Source organism: Vigna angularis, chromosome 9, assembly GCF_016808095.1.
Source record: "Vigna angularis cultivar LongXiaoDou No.4 chromosome 9, ASM1680809v1, whole genome shotgun sequence".
In the NCBI taxonomy this organism is placed as follows: domain Eukaryota; kingdom Viridiplantae; phylum Streptophyta; class Magnoliopsida; order Fabales; family Fabaceae; genus Vigna; species Vigna angularis.
Window position 1 is genome coordinate 26,465,798 of NC_068978.1, and position 18,674 is coordinate 26,484,471.

At 35.4% G+C, this 18,674-nt stretch overlaps 1 protein-coding gene across 2 annotated transcripts; it reads right to left on the reverse strand.

The window, feature by feature from the left end:
• Positions 1-71: 71 nt before the first annotated feature.
• LOC108347628 (uncharacterized) lies at positions 72-15,222 on the reverse strand. Of its 2 annotated transcripts, XM_017587006.2 has the most exons (7): positions 14,972-15,222; positions 14,719-14,892; positions 8,979-9,040; positions 8,607-8,866; positions 6,045-6,119; positions 5,867-5,929; positions 72-346 (listed from the first exon to the last, which is right to left on the reverse strand). In XM_017587006.2, exons 2-7 carry the CDS (start codon positions 14,832-14,834, stop codon positions 302-304), a joined length of 621 nt encoding a protein of 206 aa, XP_017442495.1. In that variant the 5' UTR covers positions 14,835-14,892; positions 14,972-15,222; the 3' UTR covers positions 72-301. The 2 variants fall into 2 exon arrangements, with proteins under 2 accessions (XP_017442495.1, XP_017442494.1); XM_017587005.2 differs by having other exon boundaries at positions 14,719-15,222.
• Between the last annotated feature and the right edge of the window lie 3,452 nt (positions 15,223-18,674).

Consider the following 18,674-nt stretch of genomic DNA (forward strand, 5'->3'; position numbering starts at 1 on the left):
CTGATCCTATCTTTAGAAGGTCATCAAATTTTGAAAAATGGGTCATATTAACATCCTCGAGGCAAAAGCTATTGATTCAAAAGGTGAATTCTCAAATCCACTAATTACTAGGTACAATTAAAAGCGTTTCAGGATGTTGACCGGGTAATAAACTCCAAAACTATCTTCATTAATGTCTAAAATAAGGGGAAAATAATCAAAGACCTATGCTATTATTACACTTGGTTTTAGATCCTGATCACCCACCACCGTCCATAAACAAGTTTATCCAGCTAAGAACATCAATAATTTCCGATACATGTCAGACTTTCGACTCCAATGCTAAAAGTATCTTCTTTCTTGGTCCCTGGAAAAAACAAAGTGTAACCATAATGTGTTTAACTAAATATGGGAATTATAAATAAAAAAAAAGAGCATACTTGACAGAGAAAAGGTACGGAAGAATGGAGTTACAACACCAAGATATTAGTCAAATATTTATCATAGGTAAATACTAAAAAACTATATCCTTCCCGCAAAGCCAGTTTTTACCAAAACACCAATAATTTGCTCACCTATAAATTTTTTACAATGTAAATATATTCTCTGGAGCAAATATGTTTAAACAATACACTCAATTATTTTTCTCTCCCTATTTTTTTACTTCTCTCAACCCAAACAACTTCAAAATCTATCTATTTTATACTCATGATCTTTTCCCTCGTAGTTTGAACCACTTTCTTCTGAAAATCTTCATCGAAACAAAGCTTAAAGTTCATTCCATAAAAAGGAAACTACCAAGCAATGCATAAAAGAAATGAGAACTGGTTTCAGAACTCAGTCTGTACATCACATGATAGGTACCCAGATTTTATTAATAGTGTTAAGAACTCCAAGACAGGTTCTTGGATGATCTTCCTATGAAAACCAGACAGTTTAGTCTGTATCTAGTGACTAGTACACACAAATCCCAGGTCTTTTGATAGATCCTGTCTCTCCTTTCCTTTCACTTACAATTTTCTCCAAAAAAACTACTGAAAACAACCCCTATAGTAGTCTGTTTACAACAACCCACCTCATTGACAGTTATAATTGTATGTTACCCTTATCCCTTCTAACATATACTCCCCCCTGAAGTTATCAATATCCCCTCCATGAAGTTTCACCTTGTCCTCAAGGTGAAAAAGTAGGAAACTCAGTATTGATGAGTGTAACAGCTTCCCAACTGTTTTCAATGGATGGGAGGTGTTTTCAACTGTACTAACTACCTTCTTTTTTCCTTCTTTTGTAAACTGTATCAAACCTATCAATACCACTCCATGAAGATTCACCTTATCCTCAAGGTGAAAGTCGGGAAATTCTTTATGGAGCTCCTAACTCCTGAATTTCCTCTTCCAAAATAAGCAGCATATGGAGCTGTTTATTTTTGCCAGTATGATTAGGCCCACACTTCTCATCACACCTGAAGCATAAGCCCTTTTTATCTTGCAATTCTTCTTAGGACAATTTTCTAAACCCTAAACCCAACAGAAGAACTATTAATGGTGCTCACACAACCACTACCCTCTCCAATTCCTCTATTGAAGTTGGTAAAACCAACTGAATTTGCCCCTTCCTCTGAGTAACTACGAGTAGGTGGCAACTGTATGTAGGTGTTACTTTGAAGCTACACAGTGAGAGATTCCCCTTCGGTGATGACTCTAACCTTTTCTTCCACCATTTCAACCTTCATCATTAACTCAACAAGATTCTTGGGCTCATACAACTTAACCTCAGCCTTTATTTCTTCCTTCAAACCATTCAAGAATATGCCAATCAAATAATCTTGTATTCCTTTCAAGAATCCAGCATATTGTTCAAACTGTTCAATATATTCTCCCACCAGCCCAGTTTGGCATAGCCCAATCAATACTTCAAAAAGATTTTGAAGCATTGTTGGCTGAAACAGGCAAACCACCACCCCCTTGAAAGCCTCCCACATGAGATTCGGATTGCAGGTTTCCCACCATTGAAACCAATTTAGGGCTTTCCCCTCCAAGGCAACCATAATAGCCTGCATCCTCTCCTCTTCACTGACTCCTTTCAACCGAAAATACCTCTCTAACTTGTTAGTCCAGCCATAAGCCTCATGTCCTGCAAAAACAGGAATGTCCAACTTCCTCCATTTTGAAGAAGCCACAACTGAACCTCCAGCCCATCCAATATTGCCACCAGTCTTGTATTCACCATGCCCCCAACAACCACCACAGCACCAGGAAAGAGGCTCTGAATACCAATTGATAGGTACCCAGATTTTATTAACACTAAAAAGAACTCCAAGACAGGTTCTTGAATGATCTTCCTATGAAAACCAGACAGCTTGGTCTGTATGTAGTGACTGTTACACACACAAATCCCAGGTCTTTCGAGAGGACCTGTCTCTCCCTTCCTTTCACTTACAATTTTCTCCAAAATACTACTGAAAACAACCCCTGTACAGACTATATATAATAGTCTGTTTACAACAACCCACCTCACAAACCGTTATAACTGTCTATTACCCTTATTCCTTCTAACATATACTTCCCCCTGAACCTGTCATCACACAATAGTGGACGTTCCATAATGGACTTGTCTAAGTGGAGCTTTATTGATGGGACATTAAGTGTGACACTAACAATAGAATTTACATGAAAATAGGATTTACAATCACCCTGGCTTTTCCCAGATTCACTAGCCCTGACTTTTCCTAGATGTCGAGATCCCAAATTTTCAAAATGAATGGCCCCAGCTTTTCCCAAATGCCTAGCCTCTACTTTTTCCAGACACATGCTTTTTCGACCTAAATGCATTGGCCACAACTTTTCCCATATGTACCAGAGACTTGAATTTGCTCTGATGCCCTTGTCCCAGCTTTGTCCTTGATGCACAAGCATTGTCTCCATCAAAATGTCATTTTTCAAGTTTAAAAAGTTTGGGTCCCCAATAACCTGCTTTGCTTGCCATGAACTTTCTGACTGATAATTATTCCAGCTATCCAACTAAGCTGTTTCTCTCCGACTTCTCCAGTATCTCTGAGCTCATTTTCCAAGCATTGTTTTGTAAGAACTTGATTTTGTTTTTCTTTTAATTTCTAATTACACTGGTGATCGCTCCAACCATCTAGCTAAAAGCTATTTTCTCTCCAGATTCTAAGCTGATTTTCCAACTATTGGTCTTGGAAGAGCTTGATTTTTACGTTTTTAAATTTCAAATCACACTGATGATCATTCAAGCTATCTAAATAGGCTATTTTCTCTCCAACTTCTCCAGAATCCCAAAAATAAAAGACATATTAAGGGAATGTTCTTAGCTGGAACTTCACAAATTGACATCGCATGTCTCCAATTTGATATTTACCAAAATTGCAGGCAACAGAACCAGGTAAAAATTGCCAACAACACTAGCCTTTTGACAAAATGCAAAATAAGAACAGAGCATTAGAGCCAAAAAACATGGAGGGTAGAGGGCAGAGGGCAGAGGGCAGTGTAGCTGCATTATTGAGCTAACACTCCAACCTGACTCTTCCTGACTAACAACTTACATTGGATGTCTCCAATTTGATATTCACTAAAAAAGCAAGCAGCAAAACCAGGCAAATATTGCCAACTACAACTACCCTTGCAGGAGAAAAAGATATGGCATTTTCGGTGTAGAAAAGAAAATTATTAATTTTAGGAGCTATAGTTTCCATCAATTGTTTTAGTACTTGTTAGAAATCTCACATCGATTAGTTATATTTGTTGTTTGTTAGACATGTTGTTCCACCCGCTATAGGGCAGTTATCGGACTACCCATTAATGTCCAGTCTCACGCTTGTGATGATGTTTATACCTCGGCGTGAGGAGTGTGTGTTGGAAGTCCCACATCGACTAGAGATAAGGCCAATTTATAATATATAAGTGAGTACAAACCTCACCTTACAAGCCAATTTTGTGGGATTGAGTTAGATTTAAAGTTCACTTCTTGACATGGTATCAGAGTCATTATTGTCTATCCTAGTAATATTTGTTGTTTGATGGGCATGTTGTTTCACCCGTTATCGGCCGTTATTGGATCACCCATTAAAGTCTAGTCTCACAACCGAGATGTATATACCTCGACTTGAGGGGTGTGTGTTGGAAGTCTCACATCGACTAGAGATAAGGCCAATTTAGGGTATATAAATGGGTGCAAACCTCACCTTACAAGCCGATTTTGTGGGAATGAGTTAGGCTTTCACTTCTTAACATTTACAATATATAAGGTGCAAACCTTACCTTACAAGTTGATTTTGTGATGATGAATTAGGCTTGAACTACCTTCTTAATATGGTGTCAAAGCTAAAAATCAATTCACTTCTACTGCTTAGCTTGAGAAGATGGCAGGTTTTGGAGTTAGGCTTACAAGTTGATTTTGTGATGATGAGTTAGGCTTGAACTCACTTCTTAATATGGTATTAAAGCTGAAAATCAATTCGCTTCTAATGCTTAGCTTGAGAAGATGGCACATTACTCCCGTCTTGCTCAAGGAGATATTGGAAACCTTGGCAAAGGAACCATAGTTGAATTGAGGCATACCAAGAGAGATAACTTTTCCCATTCATCTTTTCAAAGATAATGGTCAATGTTCCAAAGAAGGAGATAGCAAGTCCAAAAGACATTTTCATAAGAAACAACCAATAAAGACAGTGAATAGGAAACCCTAGCTTTGATTAGAAACCCTATAAAACATTTCAACCATGCCAGAAAAGGAGAACTACGGGTTAGAACAACATAGAAGTCTAATGAACCCTATGAAGGAGGCACATTGTTGCTATGGTGAGAGGAGGGTGGCGTGTGGACATCATGTGACACGCAACGACAAATGGAAAGTGAGCATGTGGCGACATGTGGAGCAGAGTCTATTTCCAAGACTGGTAGGGTTGGCAGTTTCCTGGAGAGACACTGTAATTTGGTGGTCACTAGAGAAATCTATGACAGTGGATGATAAAGGACAATGGCACACAGTAGAAACAACGCAAGAGAAGATTGAGACCAATAGAATAGGAGCAGAGCAAACCTCTCACACCAGTTTAAGATAAATACAAGAAATAGAAAAAGACTACATTTTAGACGGCTTTATAAATATAATCTCATACTAGGAAGAGAACCTTCATTCCGAAAAGGAACTTGTATATATCCAAAACATTAGGTCCACAACTTGCAGTTCACTTCTCCTGTCGACTTCCACAAACATGACCATCACCACCAGATTCTGAATATGATTTTCTTTTTTTTTTCCATTTTTTAATCTCTGAAACTGAAACTATGGCAGCATTTGGGACATTAGTCAGATCTCCCAAAACAACATGCTTCTTGGCGTTTTTCTGTAGTTGTCATATGGCAGTTGCAGCTCTCTGCTTGGCCTCACATTGGGGACACACGACACTGGTGTCTGAGGATTTTCTTGACTTCTATCACAAAAAAGTGGATTCTTAGGAAAGCACAATCTTCAAATCATAATATATGAGTACCCACCCCACCTAATGAAGCCAACTTTGTGAGGTTCAATTAGGTTCAAAGTCTACTTTCTATGAACATCATCATATGGAAGCTAGATGCCTAGTCTTATTCAAAAGCAGCTACTTATTTGAAGGGATACACTTACACATGTGCAGTTACCCCTCCACTTCAAATGAACCTAACTACCAAGTTGAGAAAATAATGCACGTTGCTTACATAAATAGGGTCATATTAACACAAAAATCCATAAAAAGTGCAGAGTATAGAATGCATTCCAAGTAGCAGGCATTGACATGAGTCACATTATCAATGGAACTGCATGACATGGCCATTGGAAACAGACAAGCATGAAAAGTACAAAATTCCAAGGCTAGTTCAATGCATACCATTGGTATGCCCATAGCCTTGAGATCTTCATCAGTCATATGATTGAGAGCTGTCATATCAACCTGAAAAACAGTTTTTTTCACAGAAATATTAGATCTTGATGGTCAAATAAAAAACCAATCATGGCAATGAACTTTCTCTAATGGTAGAAAAAAGTTAAAAAGATGTATAACATACTTCTTCAGCCTGAAAAGTAATGATGTACTTTTCAAGACCCAAGGACAGCAAAAAGTCATCAATTGAAGAATCAGCCTGCAAAACAAGAACCAGAATTTATATCTTCTAATTTCCCATTATTTACTAAAAGAAAGTTAACGATTGCATACAGAAATCTGGGGGAAAATGATTTAGCTTTGCGAAGTATGAACATAGAAATTAGTTAAAATAAAAATTTACATAATACAACAAAATTAAACACAAAATGGCAACCAACAAGTAAATTAAAGGTGCATTTGTGTTGGAAGATGGATTTGGAGGAGTGGATTTGAGGGGAAATAGAGGTGAAAGTGAAATTGTTTGGATCAAAGGAAAGATGGTAAAAATGAAGGTATTTGAGATGAAAGTTAGTGAGTGATGAGATGAGTTTTATAGATTAAAAAAAAGGTTTTAATTGATAATGTTGGAAGTCCCACATTGACTAGAGATAAGGCCAAATAATAATATATAAGTGAGGTGCAAACCTCACCTTACAAGCCGGTTTTGTGGGGATGAGTTAGGCATAAACTCACTTTCTAATATGGTATCAGAGCCATGGTTAGAGCCTATCCTAGCGAGTTCTAAGTGGGCATTCTATTCTTCTCTTCCACCCGCAATCGGGCCGCTATCGGACCACCCAATTTCTACTATCACGCACGAGATGTCTATACCTCGGCGTGAAGGGGGTGTGTTGGAAGTCCCACATCGACTAGAGATAAGGCCAAATAATAATATATAAGTGAGGTGCAAACCTCACCTTACAAGCCGGTTTTGTGGGGATGAGTTAGGCATAAACTCACTTTCTAATAGATAAAAATGGAAGATTACCATTTTATCCTTGATCATAAAAGTAATCTAAAATAAAATTTTAACTAATTTACATTTAACTAATTTAAATTTTAACTCCTGTAAACTAATTAATTTTAACTCCGTAAATATGTAACACGCCATCAACTGTGAAAAAGAGAAAACGCTCCAGGACCAAATTTGTAATTGTATAATATGTGCTGTCTTTCTCCCCTATTATCTGCTGTGGAGCGAAGATAACTCATCCCCTCTTCCCCGCAAATCAGTCTGCCCAAATCTCTTAAAATTGCTTGATCCAATCAACACTCCCACCCACATTTCAATCCTCTACTACAGTAAACATCCATAAACAAACACAAGCTAAAAGCTTAACATCTGAAGCTACTGGTATGTTGAATTAAATTTGAAGAAAATTATTCATATCCCCCATTTAGTACAAGAACACACGATCTAATATATATATATATATATATATATATATATATATATATATATATATATATATATATATATATATATATATATATATCTTAACTAACAAGAAAGTGTACATTTTAACTCCGTAAATATGTAACACGCCATCAACTGTGAAAAAGAGAAAACGCTCCAGGACCAAATATGTAATTGTATAATATGTGCTGTCTTTCTCCCCTATTCTCTGCTGTGGAGCGAAGATAACTCATCCCCTCTTCCCCGCAAATCAGTCTGCCCAAATCTCTTAAAATTGCTTGATCCAATCAACACTCCCACCCACATTTCAATCCTCTACTACAGTAAACATCCATAAACAAACACAAGCTAAAAGCTTAACATCTGAAGCTACTGGTATGTTGAATTAAATTTGAAGAAAATTATTCATATCCCCCATTATAGTACAAGAACACACGATCTAATATATATATATATATATATATATATATATATATATATATATATATATATATATATTAACTAACAAGAAAGTGTGCATTGAATGTCAAATCAATGCTACCTTTCACCAGAAAATATCAAACAACACCACTATATAACAAATGTTGTCCTCGACAATACTATAACTTACTAGCAGTACCATATTTTTACCAGCATATATCAGTCCTCATTATGCGCAAAACTACTCTGATGAAGGTCCTGTAATTTCAATTCATTGATGTCTCCCATTTTTTAAATTATGACATTTTAGAAGTTCGATCAATTGGGCTATCATAATCAAATGTGGATAAACTTAATTTTCACTAAATTAAATGGTTAAAATATCAGTTTGTATATAATATATACTTTTTTAATATTATATAAATGAAATATTATAAAGTTGTCTTATGGTAACCTGAGCTTGATTGTTATTCCAAGTAATTTTCTAAAGAATATTTATATTCTACATCCATCCAGTCTTGTTGCACACACTAGAGACCACCTATGCATGTACCTACTCAAAGAACTATGCAGGAAGAAATTCGAACAGATTCCAGATCAGTTCTTCAAGAATAAATGTTCTAGAAAATCACCAGTTTAACAGGGAATATACAAATGTGATCAATAGGTGATGATCCGACATTGTCATATGTTAGAAGATGGGTTTTAAGTCTAACTCAATCCCACAAAACCGGCTTGTAAGGTGAGTTTTGCACCTCACTTATATATTAATTTGGTCTTATCTCTAGTCGATGTGGGACTTCCAACATCATATATAACAAAAAGTTCAAATTGACAATTAAAGCCATTATATAACAAGAATAATACCTTCCGTGACCTTTTAGGAGCTGGGTCAGCTGGCCTTTTGATCTGCGCTGCAGGGGCCTCAGCACCAACACTTTTACTGCTTGGTTTAACAGTTTTTGATTTGGGCGGATCAACATTGGTAGGTTGTACTGTCATGGTCCCTGATAGCCTTTCACGAAGATCCCGCATCTTTGGAGCATAACTCTTTCCACTCTGAGATGCAGGTTGAAGACCTTTCCTTTGAAGCTTGAGGCGTAGATCTTGAGCGCTAACCTTGCGATCTTCACAATCACAAGTCATTAACAAACAGTCAAAACCCATAAAAAAAAATTATTGGCACCCAACAACAGTAGCAACAAACAGTTGCTTATATGAGAATAACTTTATCCATACTAGTGATCCGTGGTTCATCACCATCAAAGAGATCATGTTCCCACTTATCATCTTGCCTCGACCTGTAATTTAAGAAGAAAAAATTAGTTTTGATTATATCATTAAGTTATAATCACAACAAACATGCAAACAACTGATGTGCATGCTAAAAAAAGCATTTTCAGTACCCAATCAAGTGCACTGAAAAAGAAGATGCTCAGCAGATGAATGAAAATCAGTGTTTTATATCCTGGACAATAATGGTTGATCCCAAAAACACTAAAGCATATAGTGGGACAACCACTCTTCTATGTATTTTTTTATTAGGGACGACAATAGTGCGCTATAGCCCCGAGATAGTGCTTCAGCAGGGCAGCCCTTGGTTGCTGTGGACACCTCCACATGGAGCATGTTCTGAAAAATAAGTCTTCAAAATAGGTTTTATGGGTAGTGCTGGTGGGCTCTTTCAGAAACTTTTTTATGTTCAATATATAACAAGAACTCTTCACATAACCATGCACTAGATGAATTAAAGAGGTAACAACTTATTATACTTATAAAGTGATACGAAGCAGCTGTGTACAGGAGCTAAACAGCTCTTTATGTACGATAAAAGTTAAAATACACCCATGCGGATAGAACAGCCTTTTGTGTCAATCAAAAAGTCAAACATATTCTCCAAAAGGGAGAGACAAAGTGTGATCAGAAAAAAAGTGGGTCATTTAATAGCAGATACTAAAGACTAAATGTGTGCTCAATTACCTCAACCACTAACAGAGTTCAAACAAAACTAACGGAATTAAAGCTTTTATACTAAGATTATTCTCTTTTTTTTTTGCTGTACTAAGAACAACCTGACTATATACTACCTACCAGACCTAATTTAAAGAGATGCTGTAGCACTGCTATGCTGGCTGATTCAGCTATTATTCTGGCAGCTCTCTCCACCACAAAAGTGAAATGCTTCACTATACAGGTGTCCATTACGGCCAAGGACCGTCCACCCTACTAAAGCACTATCCTGGCACTATTCTCATCCTTGGTTTCAACTTCCCATATAACCATAGTTAATTCTGACTACAATTCTTGTAACTTTGAAATTACAATGCTAACATATGATGTGGAATTATTTCTATGCAACCTGAGCATCCAATAAAGCACCCTGAATGCATAGTAAAACTTGCCAAATAATCTAATTTATGTAACTTTTATTTGCCGAACGATCAGGTAAACAGAAGAAAAAAAAGTAATATTCTGAGTATATATACAACAGAGAATGCAGTCAACCAAAACAGTAAACCACAAGTGAACTAAACCTGTACATGCCCAATCTCAGGCACAAGTTCATCATGGTTGAATATGTTTACGTGAAAAAGAAAAAAAAAATACATTTGAAATATCCTTCACACAAGTCAGACATGTAATAATACATCATACCAGAAAAGAAAAAATAGTCAATTCACCCAATATTTTGCAACTAGGTCAACTTTTAATCTGCACTGCAGTATCACTTAAGCAGATATCTATGATTTTTTATATATTATAATTTGTCGATGTGGGACTTCCAACAATTTTCAAGGGATTAGTGACAGATACCTCCTACAAACTACTAAGTTCTATGAGAAAAAATAAAGGGAATGGCAGTGGCTTTATGACTCATGGGCAAGAGGTCAAAGGGAAGGGAACAACAATGTCCTATCTCTCTACGTGAGGTGTGATGTATACATCACATGATGTCATTTGGCCAAGTAAAAGAACAAAGCTTCAGTCCTTTTATATACAGTTGAAGAACTTGAATTAAGTAAAGCCGTGTATTTTTCCTCATTACAATTTACTATTGTATTTATAGAGTACAAAGGTGCATAATACAAAAGGTCAAGCACTTCCTAAAACCCTAACCTAACAGTTGGGCCTCCATACACAAATAATAATAATAATAAAGAAACATTACATTTCAACACTCTCCCTCAAACTGGAGCATATAGATCATATGCACCAAACTTCGAACATATAAATTGAATTCTAGGCCTCCTTAGAGGTTTAGCCAGAATGTCTGCGAGTTGTTCATTAAAGCTGATAGACTCGGTAATAAGAACCTAGAAAATAGTTTCTTTCTAACAAAATGACAATCAATTTTAATATGGTTTGTTCTCTCATAAAACACTGGATTTGAGACAATGTGAAGGGCTGCTTGGTTGTCACAGTACAACTTCATCTGCTCATTTTCACAAAACTTCAACTCTTAAAGAAATTGTTTAATCCACAGAAGTTCACATGTAGTTAGAGTTATAGACCGATATTCTGCTTCTACACTAGATTGAGCAACAACACTTTGTTTCTTACTTTTTCAAAATACAAAAGGTTAGGCACTTCCTAAAACCCAAACCTAACAATTGGGTTTCCATACATAAATAATAACAATAAAGAAACATTACATTTCAACATATACCATGAGATCTCTCTTTACCACTTCCTTTAGTGCCTTTTTGGCCTCCTCTCCTCTTCAAAGAACTAAAAAGAATATAAACTACTCTTCTATGCCAATCTCTCCTCATACATAATCTTTTTGTATCCTGTTTTTTTCTTGTATGACCACACATTTATCTTATAACATTATCAATTATGCCACTTACCACTGTGACCTTATTCTCTTGCCCCTTTAATAACATTTTCAAGATTGGGTTCCCTGAGTACGTGAGTATTATCAAATGGAACGAAAATTGGTAGTTGATATCTAAGAAAGGGCTTATGAAGGGTTCTAATTGGTGGAGGATTATGACCAACAGTAAGTTGAGAGAAGGTCACAAAGAGGTCAGCTTATAAGAGCATTGTTATGATAAGGAATTGGGTCCTATGGGATACCTATGTTGCACATTCAGTACTGTGGGATACGCAATAAAGTATTTAAATGGTTGGTTATCCAACTTAATAGTGAGCTTTTGAGAGTAGATTCCAAGGTGCTAGGGTGCTTGTCACACCTACACATAACTCCCCCCTCCTCATCCTAGTGCCCCACTCCCCAAATTCACATGGAAGCTTTGAAGCTTCTATGTATGTTGAAATGTAATGTTTTATTTTGTTTTATAATTCATGGGAACCCAACTTTAGGGTTAGGGTTTAAGGCAAGTGCCTTGCCCCTTTGTATTTTGCCTTTTGTATTCTATAAATACAATAGTGTAAGAAACATACATTGCTATACTTCATTACATTTATTCAAGTTGGTATCGAGCACCAGACCATCTCGTCTAGTTCATCTTCATTGTCTTTCGTCAGCGTCGTTATCTTTTGTTCATCGTTCGTCGTTGTTGTCTACCGCAGTCACCAATTTATCTCCTTGGCAAAGTCAGGGTTAGGTGTGCCTCGAGAAGCACAACCCTTACCCGATGGTCGCCCCTTCAAAATCCATCAAATGTGCCATTAAGTGCCATCTTCCATCAGCCAACTTCAGAAGCGTGTCAGCCACGCACTGCCTTCTCGATGTCGAAATCACACCGTACCATTATCATTCATCTCATTGGAGTCTCCGAGACACATTTTTGTCCTTGTCCTTATGTGTTGGTGGCAGTAGCTTTCGCCTAAGGTTTTCCTCTCAAAGCTAGGGTTTTTTTGGAATTCTAGGGTTTTCTCTCCAAGCTAAGGTTTTTTTGGAATGGATTGTGCTACTGGAAAAGCTTCCTCTCTGTCTGTTACTCCTACAATTACCACTACAAAGCTCAACCAAATAAATTACTTATCTTGGTCCACGTCTGTGGAGTTATGGTTTCTTAGTCAAGCATAGCATAATCATCTAGAATAAGATGTCTTTAGTGTTCCAAATAAAGAAAAACCTCAACGGCAGAAACTGGATTTTATTTTATGGCAATCTGTTGAGCAAGACATCTTAGAAATTTTGAGACCTTATAAGATATGCTTCTCCTTTTGGAAAAGGGCGCAATACATTTTTGCTAGTGATATTCAACATCTCTTTGATGCAACTCAAAGATTAGCCTCACTCAAACAAATCAATCATGAGATGGTCTCTTATATAGGAAAGACTCAGACTACAGTAGAAGACATTATGACTAAATCTCTAAGGGGGTCTAGAATTCAATTTATATGTTCCAAGCTTGGTGCATATGATCTATATGCTTCAACTAGAGGGGGGTGTTGAAATATAATTTTTTTTGTTTTATTATTCATCTATGGGAACCCAACTTTAGGTTAGGGTTTAAGGGAGGTGTCTTGCCCCGTTGTATTATGCCTTTTTGTATTCTATAAATACAATAGTAAAACTGTAACAGTGTAAGAAACATACCCTGTTTTACTTCATTACATTTATTCAAGTATGTAAACAACTATTCAGGTAAGGTAAGGACTCCTCAACTCCTTCATCAGTGTTTATTCACCTCCAGCATTTTTCTGTCATCTCCGAATAGTAAAGCTCTAACAACTTAGTGACTGAAAGTTGATGATAAAGCAACTTAAAAGGATTTGAATTTATTGCTTTTAGGATTCACAAAGAGAAAAAAAAATAAGGATATCCAGTACGATCCAACAATGAATAGAGGTATAGAAGAATGAATAGATATTTTGTCTTTTATATATAGCTACTTTTTAATGTGTTCATCAGTATTTAGTCCTGGAAAATTGAACTTTGGAGTTATCGTTATGCCAATTTTTATGCACCTTATTTTAACTTTCATGTAATTTAATTTTTTGAACCACTAAGTTGCTTTCCATTATGAGTTACTATTATGAACGTAAACTTTGAAACACACAATAGATTTGTTTTCCTAACAACTATGCCAATTCCAACATTTAGCTTCAGACTGCAGCACTATCCACTGTATACGATATAAAGAATTTTTAGCTTTCTGCATTTACCACAGTCAGCTATCGATAACACTCCATAGAACATAGAAGTAAAGAAGACACGAATTCAATTGAAGAAATTGCATAAAAGCAGAGAGTATGGGAGAGGAAGAAGGCAATTGAGTAGGGAAGAGCTATTGGGTAACCTCTCTATTAACTGTTACAAAAATAACCATTTAGACAAACATGAAAAGAGTGTTCCATGTGATCTGCGTAATTTACATTCATCAAATGAACTCAATGTAGAACTCTTATTTTCATACAGTTACATCATAGGTAGCTGTTAAAGACTGACAAATATGACGGAAATAACTGGATGATCAGCAGCTATAAGAATTAGCACACTTGCCCCTCATTAACTCAGGGTGGCAAAAAGAACCAAAACTGATCATACACCCTAGTTTGTATATAGAATAACATTTCTGATCATAGTATTTCATGCTTTTTCTGGATGGGTGATGGACAGTGAGGGTGTGGAAAAGGAAAAAATAAAGAGAAAGAAAATTGAAAAAGAGTTGTCTTGAATTAAATAAAAAGAGAGTAAGAATGAGTGAAATGTGGTATATATTTCCCATAATTTAATTCTATTTATTATTAATAAAAAATTGTAAATATAAATGAAAATATTAACACCATAATCAATTCTGTTTCCAATGACTATATAGTTATACCATACCAATCCAACCCATGATCTTTTCTGAAACAAGTTCAATCAACAACGGGAATTTTATAATCTCTACATGCACCAAAATCACAAAGGTGGCCACCAGTGTCTCCACCACCGCAATTGAAGCCAAATCAGCCACATTTGACCGCAATAACAAGATACATGGCGAAACCACAACCGAATTTAAAACCTCGCAAAATGCATGGAAAATCATCTCAAAAACACGAAGTAAGAATTGCAAACCTCTTGCCGGTGATTTGACGCTGTTGGTGGTGCCTAGTAGGGTCACTGATACCATTCCCATTTAAGCGTTCCTTCACGGACCTCCGCCCTCCATTCTCCACGCGATCAGCGTACATTTTCCGCAATTCACTCGGTTCGAAATCGGAAGAAGAATCAGCACCAAACCTATCAACCCTAATTTCGGAGCAGAGAGAGAGAGTAAAACACAATGGAAGTGATAGACGCAAGGGTCGGTAAGGAAGGTGCAGGGTACCGCAATGAGGAAGGCGTGGCAGATAATGCAAACCCTAACACCCCTTTTTGTTCGTCGCGAAAGGGTGTTGAATTCTGAAAGGAAAACAATGGCACGGATATTCTGAGGAAAATGGAGTTTAAAGGAGAAGGAAAAAAGGTTCAGGGTGGAAGAATTGTAAAAGTTTAATGTCTGTGTCTTTCTGGTGAGAGAGGTTTTGTTTTTGCGCAGAGAGAAAATAAAAATTGTTTGGAATGAAGGAAAGGTTGAAAGGGGTCCTCTAGATTTCAGCTTATTTGTTTTTTCGCCCACATGGGAAAACATTCGAAACGACAGCGTATCGGAAAAAGCGTAAAAGTTGTGTTTGGACATCCAAAACTCAATCGATAAATGGGACCTTGAAATTTTAACTGGATTTAGTTGGTCTAATTTAATATAGGATTAAGAAGGTTTTAGTTGTGAACTTATGCTCTTCTTAGTTTTATATTTTAATATAGTGATATTAAAGATTAAATATAGTTTCTGCATATTTTCTGTTACATGCAAGCACTGTTCAGTTTGCATGTGTTTATCAACTACTCCTTTGAACCTGTTTTTCTGTCTTTGATTCTCTGGTTGGTTTCTTTTCACCGATCGAAAATTGTAGGCTGCCTTAGAAGTTATTCGCAGGTTAGACAGGACTCTGGAAGTGTAGAATTGTCTAGATTATTCGAGGTAAGGGAAGTTAGTAATTTAATTATGTTTTTCTGTGTTGGGCATTTCTGTTTGGATGTGTGCATGAATGAATAAGTGGATGTTTGATTGAATTGTGTTTGAAACTCTGTATATGGCTGGAACCTGGGGAACGGTTGAAATCTTCTGCATAGAGATCGATTTGAATAGATTTTTCTATTTTGGGTCAGTAAATTTGGATAGGGAAGAAAGTATAATACAAGTTTGGAAAAATATAGAAGTTGGTAAGAATGCTGTGTTTTGGTTAAGGATAGGTGTTGAACATAACTCTGCAGTATTCTATGTAATTATACCGATCGCTAAGAGTCATTAGTTGACCGTGCAGATTTACACGAGTGTTTGGTTTTAACTACGTTTGAATTCTTATAGTTCTTATTGGTTAGTGACCGATCGGTCATACTGTTGTACCGTTCGGTCTCTTAGTAGTGATAAGTGATGATTAACATTTATTATAAATTTTTAATGTTGACCTAAGCATTAGGTGTTAGATCTAAGCTAAAGGGTGTTCGACTTAGGTGGGTAATTGTCTTGGCAGTGTTTGTACTTGTATTAGTGTTTGATCTTTTCTTGGGGGTTGGTCCTTAATAGTGTTCGACCACTTCCTCTTTATTACCTACTATGGACCTTTCGGTTTTGTTATGTAGATAGTGAAAGACGTTCGGTCTTACATTAAGTGTTCGATTTGAGTTTTAGTATTCGGTCTAAGCTTAGTACTTGGTTTCTAGTTTAGTGAATAGTTTTAATAGTGTTCGGTCAACTCTTTAGTTTTATCCATTATATACCGTTCGGTCCTATCCTTTGGGAAGTGAGAAATTGTTCGGTCTCCAACATACATAGAGTGTTCGGTCTTATTCATATGTGTTTGGTTAATTCTGTTCGGCTTATATTTGTTCCAATGTGTTAGGATAATTAATTGTCCAAATTTCTTTGATGAATTATGTATGCATGATCCTGATGGTGTTAAAGTAAAAGTATGTTTGATAGAGGTATTACTATTATCCTCAAGGAGAGGTGACATGGTGGTGATTGTTTTTGGTGGTTTACTGTATAAATGACCGGAGTTTTGCTGGGATTTATCCCGACATTCTAAATGACCATCCATGCTCAAGTAGAGTGGGATGAGTCATGTGGTGAGAATAACAGGAGGTCTGAGTCTAAAGTGCCTATATGGCAAGAGGGCGTTTGTAAGACTAACCTGGTGTGATGGTTGATGGAGTTTCCAGTACTTCATCACACTAATGCACAAATCCTTAGAACTCGATAATTTATACAATCTGGATAGTTAAAGTCAAGTGTTCGGTCATTGCATGCTTGTGTGGTTGGTGATTTCGTAACTTTGAGTGTTTAATGGTTATAAGATTATGTATTTGCTTTATTTGTATGATTAATTAAATTACACTAGCTTATCCTTCTTTTGTTATTCTTTCCATTCGAAAATTCTTATTTGCAATGATCACCTTGTGGGTGTGAGCAGAGGGAGACGGGTGTTCGTTGGAGCAGGCGTTGGATGACGAGGATCCTGCTGTGTAGATTAAGATTGTTCGGTATTAGAGCTGAGTGGTTCTGTATTAACCGTTCGGTTATAGTTCTAGTTTTGAAATGATCGCTCGGTTATGTACCTAGTTTTGTAATAGTATAAATTTATTGTAAAGTTTGAACTTTTATGATTATTTTGTAATAACTTTAACATGTTAACTTTATTTTTAGTAACTATTTTACCATATTATTAAATGATGACACATGTATATAATTTTATGCTATATTTTTGGGATGTTACACCATCAATAAAGTTTAATAATTAAAATCATATTTAATCTTAACACTAAAATGTAAAATATGTAAGTTATATTTTAAAATAATAATAAAAAGAAAAATTAAAATATGTGTATAAGTTAAGTGTGCTTTTATGGTCCAGTAATTGTTGAATTGTAATATAAAATTATAGAAAGGGAAGTATCACGTAGAAAAATGTCTTTTAAATAACTTAATATAATATATAGGATAAATAATTTTTATTTAAGAAGTTATAATTATATTTAGAGTAAAAACTTTATATTTTTAAATAACATTAAATCCTGAAGTTATACACATGCATGAGAGCATAGTTGTTTAAATTAATTTAGAGCCAAAACAATCATAGTTATTTTTTTTTTCTAATATGAATGGGATTACTTTTCATTGATATAAATCATTTTTATTTTAGTTGTTAAGTTTTTATGATCAAAATAGAAGAAATTTTTCCACTTAGGTCAAATATATGAAAATTTATTAATAAAATAAAATAATACAAACATTAGTATTTGATATCGTTTAATATGTTTTGCTTTTAAGATAAATATAGCCTATAATAATGGGTGACATTTTCGAAAATATTTACATAATTATATACAACAATTTAAGATAGTAAAAGCATATACTAATGTGATGATTTTTATAAAAATATTTACACATTTATAGAACGTGGTTTCTTTTGCTTTTTTTTAAGAACTGAAGTCTATAATTTTGTAAATATTTTAAAAAATTTCATTGTGCTTTTAAAATGCTTTACATGAATGTTAAAATATAAGCTTCGGTTTTAGGTTAAATTAAAGTCTATATCATGGTTGCATTAGTACAGACTTCAGTTATAGATTAAACCAAAGTCTATACCTATCTACGTAAGTGAATTTTTAAAACCCGTGATATGTCTTATTACATAACGCGGAAAATATTTACACAATCATAAGCAATAATTTACAGATATTTAAAACATATACCTTGACTAAAGCTTATACTTATGTGGTGGTAGTTATGAAAAATATTTGCACAACTATATGATTTTTTTAAATAACCGAAGCCTATAATTGTGAAAATATTTATAAAAAGGTCATAGTGTTTTTAAAAGGCTTTACTTGGATTTCAAAATACAGGCTTCAATTTTAGGTTAAATCGAAGCATGTATCTTGATTGCATGAGTATATGCTTTGGTTCTAGGTTAAACCAATGCCTATAC